Here is an 11,039-nt window from a genome sequence, read left to right on the forward strand (position 1 = left end):
TCATCTACAGAAGAAGTGAGTATAATGTTTTGTAATGAATCTTTGCAAATTGCCTTTCCTAATAATGTGCTAATTTGCAAGTTTCACGATGAATGCGGCTAAAGTAAACAGTCCCTCAGAGAGCGGCTCAGAAGAGAGGGGCGGGGTCAGCAGAGCTCATTAACATTTAAAGGGAAAGGCTACAAAAACGGCTTGATCTGAAAAGAGCTATTTTTGACAGGGTAAAAAAAAGTGTTTTTTACACTACCATTGAGAAAGTTTAACCAACTATGTTACAGACTTTTCATTAAGACCCTAAAGAATCATATCAACTTGTGGAAAATGGGCATCCGATGACCCCTTTAAATATTTTTTATGCCGTCAAAATGTAAAAATTAATCACCTGCGTTAAAACGCTAATTTTGAAAGCACTAATAATTTTTAGTTTATTTAATTACATAATGTAATTTATTTACAGATCGTTTTAATAATTATTTAACTATTTTAACAGTTTTAGTTATTTCTATTAATATGTAAGTATCTTTCATAATGTTTTTGTATTTAAATTTAAATTATTTCATTTTATTTATGGTTTTAGTTCCAGTTAGCGATAATAGCCCAGATCTGTGCACGTCTGCGTGTGTTTTCACAGGTGTTAGGAGCGTGTCCTCGTGCTTCGTGGTCCCGATGGCCACAGGAATGAGTCTGACGCTGTGTTTCCTCACGCTGAGACACAGGAGGCCAGGAGCGCGTTTCATCCTCTGGCCTCGCATCGACCAGAAGTCCTGTTTCAAATCCATGCTGACGGCTGGTAAGATCCACTGAGGGACAGCTTCAGAAATTGTTTCTGTGTAGTTACTACTGCTAGTAAGAAAAGTCATAAAAACACATATGTAGTAGTTGGCCTTTATTAGTGTAGAAAAGAAGTTAAATAGAGAATCTTACGTGTTTTTCATCTTTTGAAAGGCTTTGAGCCTGTGGTGATAGAGAATGTGCTGGAAGGAGACGAGCTGAGGACCAACCTGGAGGAAGTGGAGAGGAAGATCGAGGAGCTGGGAGCTGAGAACTTCCTGTGTGTCCATTCCACCACTTCCTGTTTTGCTCCGCGAGTCCCTGACAGGCAGGTCAAAACCACTGAGGAAAAATACATCGTTTCTTTACTATAAATATTTGGCCAGGATAAGTGTCTGTAAGCATGTATAGGTAAAGCATAAACATTTTTTTTTATTCAAATTAAAAATTCAGTCATTATTTACTCGCATATTATATTTTTCTGTTTTTATTTTATTACATTTATTTATTTATTTTTTGAGAAACACTAATGCAGGCTTTTAAAAATGTATTTATTTATTTATTTTGTAGTTTAATTAAATTTATTTGGAGTCTATTTATTTCACAGGCTCGAGGAACTTGCTGTTCTGTGTGCAAAACATGATATTCCCCATATAGTCAATAACGCTTATGGAATGCAGTCATCCAAATGCATGCACCTTATTCAGCAGGTAACATTTAATCTTTTTTGTGTAAATTTACTACAAAATGTACTTCATTTCAGAGAAACCCTATTAGCTTATGAAGTGTTTTTGTAGGGGGCTCGCGTTGGGAGAATCGATGCCTTTGTCCAGAGTCTTGATAAAAACTTCATGGTCCCGGTTGGCGGTGCCATCATCGCAGGCTTTGATGAGAACTTCATTAAGGAGATCAGTAAGATGTATCCAGGTATGCTTATGCTCTTTAAACTGCAAACATGTTATGGATGAGTGAAACATACAAAACTTATTTCTGAAATCTGTATGCATTTAGTTGCATTTGCAATTGTAGAGTCTGAAAAACAATACTAAAATACTGCAGTCCCCTTAACTATCAACTGCAACGTTTGTGTAAAATACTTAAATAATACTTAATTTTCAATAAATGTGGATAAAAATTGCACTTAACAGTAGCCGACATTATGAAATTTACACAACATCTTTGCTGGGGGAAAAAATTGCATGCCACATCTCACTAAAGTCACAAAAACGCATCAGCCATATGACTACTTATCACGTTTGGAGAAAATGCATTTATTTACAAGGTTAGTATTTGACATAAAATTATTTTATGTGTCTAGTGATGGGGAAAAGCGTACATGCTTACATTTAACAAAAATGCAATGCTGGGCATTATGAGTCAAAGTTTTTCCTGTTTTTCTCAAACAAAGCCTATTCTATAAATTATACAAAAAATATTCAATGTTTTCTGTGCTGTTTCTTCGTTATTGTCTCATTGATATAACAATGTAATGTTAAATTAAGTGGTATTATTACACTCTATTTGTAGTGTTACATTATATTTAAAATATGCTTAACTTTTCTTAAATCCTTTCCTTGCATCTTTACTGGTTGACAGTAATTATTTTTATTATTTGTGCTGAATTGTGTGGCACAATTCAAAATGTTCACTTAGCGTACAAAAAAAATTGTGGTGAAAGTTTGCAAGCCAAGATGCCCTGTATTGCAACTTTGCCATTTTACCCTAAAGTTACCCTGGTTTCCTAAAGACATGTTAAAGGGTGAAGAAATACTTGAATGCTTGGATCTCTGAAGGTAAACCATGCTGAATATTTTCTGTTCTGGATGTGCATTTGTCAGCTCATACAGTAATATTCCATCATGCATTTTCTCTTGCATAAGCTGTCTCTAGAGATCTAGGAAGAGTTTTGGAGTGTTTTTGTTTGTGCCGCTCTCTGCTGGCTCCTGCCTACTGTATCCCTCCCACCTTTTTCTGCACTGCAGAGGAAACCCCAAACACTCCTACTAATACTGATTCTCTGAGTTCGCTAGAGAGAGTTAGAAAGGAGGACGCACTTACTATTTGGTCCATTGTTACTTTAGCTCTGCTGCACCTTCTCAAAATGCCTGATGATAGTTTACTAAAATACATTCTCATTCTCATTTGCAGCTCTTTTACTTGTAAACAGAAAGTGAATACTGTTTATGAAATGATTTTACTGCAGAGTTGATCAAATCCAAGTATATGCATCACGATCAGGGATGCAACAGTATTAAAATTCAGGCTGACAGCAATAAGCAGATTATTATTTCCATGTTATGGCAGATAACATTTTATACTGTTAGTATTTTAAATTAAATATTAAAAACTAAAATCACTTACTTTAAATGTTGTGAATGTATGCATCACAACATTACATTGTGTTTTGTTATTTGATTATTTGTGCTTTTAAAGATTAAGCATTAGATGCATATCTAAATGCAAATATGAGCATGCATAAACATGTAACATCAGTCATTACCGCTACAATCTTTAAAAAAAACTGATAACTCTTATATTGTACAGAATGAAAAAAAAAGATATTCGTTGTGAGGTTATATTAAATTATTTGAGCTTTTAAAGATTAAGCATTAGATGCATATCTAAATGCAAATATGAACATGCATAGACATGCAACATCAGTCATTACCGCTACAGTCTTTAAAAAACGGATAACTCTTATATTGTACAGAATGAAAAAAAAATGATATTCGTTTTGAGGTTATATTAAATTATTTGAGCTTTTAAAGATTAAGCATTAGATGCATATCTAAATGCAAATATGAGCATGCATAAACATGCAACATCAGTCATTACCGCTACAATCTTATATTGCACAGAATGAAAAAAAAATTATATTCATTTTGAGGTAAGTGACTTAAAGAGAGACACTTTCATGACTGTTACTTAACACACTTAAGTACACTTTTAAAAAGTGCACTTTGAAGTACATTTTAAATTATTGTTTTAATATTTTGTTGTGTTTTAAAGAAGTACACTTAATTTGATGTGTTGACTAACATACTAATCACATGTAAAGTACTTGATTATAATTTTATTATAGTTTTATTACATTTAAAGTTAATATATTTTAAATGTAATAAAATGCAACTTCATCATTACAAATGTATAATTACAAAATGCCATTATATTTTAGTTTATCATAAATGCTTGTACACTTTGCTGTACACTTTAACCATATTTCCAAAAATGATGAAATTGCATATAAAGATGTACTTAAGTGAGTCAAAAAACACTTTAAAGTTCAGCTAATTGCATTTTATATACATTTAAACAAATACATTTTCATTTAATTGCAATTAACATGCAATTAAGTGTCTGAAAACATTACATTCAGTTCACACTTAAGTATAAACATGCAACATCAGTCATTACCGCTACAATCTTATATTGCACAGAATGAAAAAAAAATTATATTCATTTTGAGGTTTTGTTATTAAATTATTTGTGCTTTTAAAGATTAAGCAATTCAAATCTAATCTAAATGCAAAAAAATAAGCATGCATAAACTTCCAATACCGCTAAATTCTTCTAAAATCAGCTAACTGTTATGGTACCGATGCATCCCTGTTATGTTTGTACTCGACTCTCTTTATGAACTGCAATAAAGTCTTACTATGATAAGCGTGTCTTCAATGCATTACAGGATTGAGATGATGTGGTCTTGTGCAGGTCGAGCTTCTGCGTCCCCGTCTCTAGACGTCCTCATTACGCTGCTCACACTGGGAGCCAACGGCTACAAGAAACTCTTGGCTGAGAGAAAGGTGAAAACATTTCAAAATGTTTCTTAACTTCTGATTATGGCTGTGTGGTATCATTGTTAATTTAGTATTATTTATAGACTTTTATCGTTTTTATTAATATTTTGCTTTCAGTTTCAGTTCATCTGGTATTTCTGATGTAATTATGGCAAAGCTGCCTTTATATTAACAAAAATATTTTTATTAACAAAAATGGGACTGTTGAAATATTAAATTAACGACAATTCATTTTGTGATTCCAGAAGTTTCCAGAATAAAAACAATAGTTAGAAAAACAATAGAAAAAAAATGAAGTAAATACGATTTCAGTGTACATTTTTGTATTGTGTGTGTTTTAGCATTTCAATTAAGTTACTCAATGTTACCCAATGAGACGCCAGTACATGCAGGAAAACACCATTAGCCTTCATGTGATAAGACACTTGCAGAGCTTATTGATTCACTACTAATGCATCCGGATTATTAATCATTTAGATTCTTTGTTGACTAGATAAGATGTTCTCTGTGGGCAGAGTCAGTTTCTAACATGTTCTGGCCAAAGGAGAATGAATTTCTGGACTTTAACATTGTGAAAAAGACGTGCACTTTAGCATACTTTTAAAAAGAGTACTAGAGAAATGATGTATTTTAAAAGAATATACTTAAGTGTGAATTGAATGTAATGTTTTGAGACACTTAATTGCATGTTAATTGCAATCAAATGAAAATGCATTCTAGTTTACATTTCTGTTAAATGCAATTAACTGCTTTTTTCGACCCGCTTAAGTTGGTCATGTAAATACATCTTTATATGTGATTTTATAATTATTTCTAATGTCTTTAAAATATGGTTAAGGTACTGCTGAATTTACCATAATAGCTTTTATGTAATTTTTTATTGAGACTTGTATGTCATGTATTTACATATTTGTAATTACACGATTGTAATGCAGTTGCAGTTTAATACATTTAAAGTATATTAACTGTAATGTCGATTAAAACACTACAGTTAAAATTATAATAAAGTATTACTTCGTATTACAATACTTGGTATTTTAGTCAACATTTATTAGTATTTAAAATGTATTTAAATTTTAAAGTAGAACTTTGAAAAGTGTACTTAAGTGTGTACTTAAGTGATGAAAGTGTCTTTAACTACATTTCAGTGGCCTTTTCATTATAATATTATAATAGTATAATATTACCTCTGCATGTTTTAGTAAAAAAAGATTTGATGTACGTACACTGCAGATGCACATTTAGTGCAATTAAGCGCACTTCATTTTCACAAGGGTGATTATACACTATGTAAACAATATTTATACTTAGTCTTTTACTTTTTTGTTTTTTTGCTTCTGCAAAATTTGGTGCCAGAATTCTAGAGTATTGTGGGTGGTTGCTAGGGTGTTGCTATTTGGTTGCTAGGATGAATTTCATTTGCATAATGTGAGCTTCTGCATATTATGAACCCTCAAGGACTCTGTGTTTTCATACTGTAGATCTCAGAAGTCTTACTAACAGCATCATAATAGGGGCCCATAACCTGAGGGCCTCCTACAGTTCATTTGTAATTGATCTCAGTGGTGGACGCAGCTCTGCCAACACAGCTCATTCTGTGATGCAATTATACTAAAGCTTCAGATGGGAAAGCAGGCTGCAGATCGCATCAGGACTCAGGAGAAAGCTGGACTGGCTGGAGAGGGAAGCAGGTGCTGGGTTTACTGTAGGCCAGCAGACACAGAAATGCAACATTAGCAGAAAACAGAATGTGCGACAGAAAAAGAAAAAAAAAAGCTGTGTAGAGTGGAGAGCTATTTATAACTGGAGTTGTGTACGGCCCGCAGGAGCTGTATGGTCACCTGGCGCAGGAGCTGAGCGCTCTAGCCGAGAGACACGGGGAGAGACTGCTGCATACGCCACACAATCCAATATCACTGGGTGAGGAGTCATGCATCATGTGTAGTGCGATGTCATGCGAGCAAGAGTTCAATAACAGTTAAAAAAAACAAACAAGGATTTCATTAATAAATGTTCTCTGTAAATAAAAATGTTTCTAAAAATAGCTTTTGCCTGTCACCGGAGAGGTCAGGGCTTGGCTGGTGAGCATGAGTCTGTTAGTCCCTGCTGGCAGATCCTGTAACTACACCATCTGGCCAAGCAGAGCATCTTTCTCTATTGATGACCGTTCAAACGCGGTCATGTATTTTGACTCAATATTTTTCTTTTCATGTGCAAGCAACATTTAAAATGCATCTTTTATATTAAAATTATTTTTTCTTTGGAGCATTTTCAATGTGAAAAAGTGTCCCACTTGGGACTATGAGCATTCTTGTGGTGCCATCAGCCAATCATCCTTGTAAAAAAGAAGTGCATTTAATTGTTTAATGTGCGCTTGTATTTCTGTGATAAATACTCTTTTTAAATTTATGCTAAAATGCATTTCTTTTTCATAAGGGAAGTCTTGTCATGATAATCGAACATGTTCTATTAAATTCATACAAATGTATGAGAAGCAGTCTGATGAGTTTTTCTGTGCTCTCCAGCGATGTCTCTGAACCGTCTCCAGACACACAGCACCGCAGCAGTCACGCAGCTGGGCTCCATGCTCTTCACCAGACAGGTGTCTGGAGCCAGGTGAGCTACTGTCCACTCCGCTGCCTGTTTCTATTTCAATATTTGTTGACCTCTAATTTAACTTGAAAGCAAAAATTAGAAAAAGACTAGTGGATGTGAACTCAGTCTCTTCAAGTTCACACAGGTGTTCAAGTAGAGAAGAAACATGCTCCACTATTTGGCAGCCAAAAAAGTGACTACATACCTACTTGACTGACAGTCATATTCTTGAGAAGTTTCTTTCAGGGTTTAAATCACTGCACAGCACAGAAACCGCTCTTGTAAGAGTTCCTAATGATATTTATATGGCAACAGATTCGGGGGACTCTGTCATTTTAGTAATGTTAGACCTGTCCTCTGCTTTTGATACTGTCGATCATGCAATCCTTATCTCTCGGCTGGAGCATTGCATTGGTGAATCTTTAAATCAATTAATCTCTCCCCAAGTACACAATCTAGGTGTGATGGTAGATAGTTGCCTCAAATTTGATAAGCACATTAGCGCGGTCATTGGGTCCAGCTTTTTCTCTCTTCGTTCTCTATCAAAAATCAAATCCATTCTTCCGAAGTGCTCCTTGGAGACTGCTATCCATGCTCTTATTACCTCTCGCCTGGATTATTGCAATTCCCTGTACTTTGGTATATCTAAGTCCCAAACGGCACGCTTACAGGTCGTTCAAAATGCTGCGGCGAGATTCCTGAAGGGAAAGCGGAAATCTGATCAAGCTAGCCCCCTTATGAGATCCCTTCACTGGCTTCCGATTAATTTTAGAATTTAGTTTAAAATTGTATTACTTGTATTTAAATCATTAAATGATTTAGCACCTTCTTATTTGTCCGATCTACTGCACCCCTACTCTCCCACCAGAGGCCTTAGATCCAAAGATAAGCTCCTCCTTCAGATACCCAAAATCCGGCTAAAATCGAGGGGTAACCGAGCCTTTGAAGTGGCCGGCCCGACACTGTGGAACAAGCTCCCACTCTATATTAGATCGGCTTCCACTTTGTCTGATTTCAAGTCATGTCTCAACTTATTTATTCTCTGTTGCTTTTAGCTTATAAGAGTGTTCTGTTTTAACTGTTTTGCTGCTATTAGAGTACTTAATTTTTTATTTTATTCTAACTTGTACAGCCCTTTGGTTGGCCTGTGGCTGTTTTTAAATGTGCTTTATAAATAAACTGAACTTGAACTTAATTTTATGTCTCTTGTAATATAATACATAATTATCCGCACTAAGCTAACTTTTGTTTAAATTTTGTGATACAGAAATGTGCTTGTTATCCTTTAAGATAAACGACACGACAGCTTACAATTTACTTCCTGTATACTTTATACTAGATGACTGATTGAATATGTTACATCCCAAAGCAATATTTTCTCTTCTCTTACAGGAATAGTTCAGCCAAAAATGAATATTTGCTGACAATGTACCCCCAGGTCATCCAAATTGTAGATGAGTTTGTTTCTTTATCAAAACAGATTTGGAGAAATGTAGCATTGCATCACTTGGTTCCTCTGCAGTGAATGGGTGCAGTCAGAATGAGAGTACAAACAGCTGATAAAAGCATCACAATAATCACAATAATATTATCAATAAAAAGCCTGGATGGACTCCAGTCCATCAATTAAGTTTTTTTTTTTAGTGGAGGAAGCAATATTACAGATAGAGGACTTTTAAGTCAGAAACAACAGTTTGAAGTTTAAACATCTTAATGATGGATTTGTTTAATACAAATACTCAGCTTTTGGATTTTGGTGTGGATTATTGTGATGTTTTTATCAGCTGTTTGGACTCTCATTCTGACGGCACCCATTCACTGCAGAGCATCCATTGCTGAGCAAGTGATGCAATGCTACATTTCTCCAAATCTGTTCCCATGAAGAAACAAACTCGTATACTAAAAAAAAAAATGAGCACATTTTTATTTTTGGCTGAACTATTCCTTTAATATTTTCTGCTGGACACTAGTTGACCTGCTGTAATATTAATGAAACCTTCTTTCTGCTGTCCGCTTTCATTATTTATTCTCATTCTCAAGGGTTTATCCTGTAGCATTATCCTCTCCACCTCCTTTTAGTCTGTCACATTAGTCTGTTGTATACTGGGTTGGCTGTGCATTCATCAAAAGTCTGCTGTATTATTTTAAAGTAATTTTTTTTTTTTACATTATTACAAAGTGCACTTTTTAAAAGTGTGCTTAAGTCTCTCTTTAAGTCACTTAAGTGGCCTTTTATTTCATTAATATTATATTTTCTGCAAGTAGTTTTTAAAAAAATCTACTTTTAAGATTGGAAGTATGCTATAAGTGCACATTCAGTACAATTAAGCGCACTTCTTTTTCACGAGACTTGTTCATTGGTGTAATATTTCACTGCAGGGTCGTCCCGCTGGGTGTGGAGCAGACCGTGAGCGGACACACGTTTCGTGGCTTCATGTCGCACGCTTGTTATTTTTTAGGACATATATTTAACTTTAAACGGCAAACTATTTCCTATATTCCTGTGCTACTTTCAGGTGAGCATAGATTCCTTTAATGTGTTTTTTTTTCCCAGAATGGACATTTAAGCTGTACAGTGCTCACTTTCAGAGGCGTGTGTAAAGTGCTAGCTCGGCAACACAATAGTGCAGCGTTTTTAATAACATCTGTTGTGTGAGGAAGCAGAGGAAGGTGCACAGTCTCTGTTTTCGCGTGAGAGGTGTTGAATCAGCTTTGCTCACACCTCACTGTAATGCATTTAATGTGCACTCCAGCAGCATTTCTGCTCATGATTTATGTGGGATCAGCCTCTGCTGTTCTCTGCAAACCTTCTGTCTCAGTCCTCTACCTTCACACATCTCTCCTGCGCTCCATATCCATCTGTTCAACAAGCTTTAGCTCTTAATAATAAACTCTCCTCTTACTGTTTATCTCACTGTTTTGCTGATACAGCTTTTTCCAACCTCTTAGGCTGCACTTATTTATTTCCTCTCATCATCAATCACGGTGTTTGTGACTTTGCTCTTAAAGCATCAGCACAGATTAGCCTACATGAATTAGGTATACTAACATACAAATAAACAAAAATATGAACCGATGTATCCCCCCACAAATCATATTGTTATTGACATTATTGACATATTTGCATGTTGAATGTTGGTTTGGTTCTAGCCCTCTTTGAGTAAACAAATGAAAAACATAGGCATCTAATAAAAACAACAACAACTGCACTTGGCTTTAAAACTCTAGAACCAATTGCAAATCTGTTTATCTCCAATCTAAAAGATAATTCTAAAAGACAGCTCCAGATGCTTTACTCTTTATGTTTTTACTCAGTCATCAGTATCCGAGGATCGTGTCTCATTGACTAACCACCTACTTTAACTTCAAGTGTTTTGAAAGCAATAATAGAGCAATCTGCTGACAATAGCACTTCCTTTCATGTTTGTGTTTTCTACACAGTTACGGTTAGATAATACATTGTTTTAAATAGATGTTAGCATGCTGACTATTTGACAACAGCGAGACCGTCAAATTGCAAAAGAGCACACAAAAAGAGTTTTGTGGCTTTGTTAACAAAATACCTTTTTTAACGGCCCGGTCTCATGAAAATGCGTATAAATAGTACGCCAAATAAAAACGAAAACTCGTGGTATTGATACGCAAAAATGGACTTTGGCGTGCATATGATACGCATGTGTTTGGCGTGCATATAATACGCAGTTTTCGCGTGCATATGATACGAAATTGTTGGCGTGCATATGATACGTAGTTTTCGCGTACATATGATACGAAATTTGTTGGCGTGCATATGATACGCAGTTTTCGCGTACATATGATACGCATCTACCCCACAACCCTAAACCTACCCATCGCGTAGCATATACACGCCAAAGT

The 11,039-nt window shown here is 35.1% G+C and overlaps 1 protein-coding gene across 2 annotated transcripts in view; it reads left to right on the plus strand.

The window, feature by feature from the left end:
- The window catches only part of LOC107691835 (O-phosphoseryl-tRNA(Sec) selenium transferase), a 14,455-nt gene that overhangs the window by 2,715 nt on the left and 701 nt on the right, over positions 1-11,039 (plus strand). Inside the window, exons 4-12 of one of the 2 annotated variants that reach the window (XM_016490648.1) lie at positions 632-790; positions 946-1,099; positions 1,379-1,481; positions 1,569-1,698; positions 4,483-4,574; positions 6,395-6,488; positions 7,094-7,184; positions 9,543-9,610; positions 9,753-9,756. In XM_016490648.1, coding sequence (XP_016346134.1) covers positions 632-790; positions 946-1,099; positions 1,379-1,481; positions 1,569-1,698; positions 4,483-4,574; positions 6,395-6,488; positions 7,094-7,184; positions 9,543-9,610; positions 9,753-9,754 — 893 coding nt within the window. In that variant the 3' untranslated portion in view covers positions 9,755-9,756. Of the gene's footprint in view, positions 1-631; positions 791-945; positions 1,100-1,378; positions 1,482-1,568; positions 1,699-4,482; positions 4,575-6,394; positions 6,489-7,093; positions 7,185-9,542; positions 9,611-9,752; positions 9,757-11,039 lie in introns of those variants that run through there. The other variant, XM_016490649.1, reaches the window with a different exon arrangement.

The sequence above is a fragment of the Sinocyclocheilus anshuiensis genome, unplaced genomic scaffold, assembly GCF_001515605.1.
Source record: "Sinocyclocheilus anshuiensis isolate Anshui unplaced genomic scaffold, SAMN03320099.WGS_v1.1 scaffold206, whole genome shotgun sequence".
NCBI lineage: Eukaryota > Metazoa > Chordata > Actinopteri > Cypriniformes > Cyprinidae > Sinocyclocheilus > Sinocyclocheilus anshuiensis.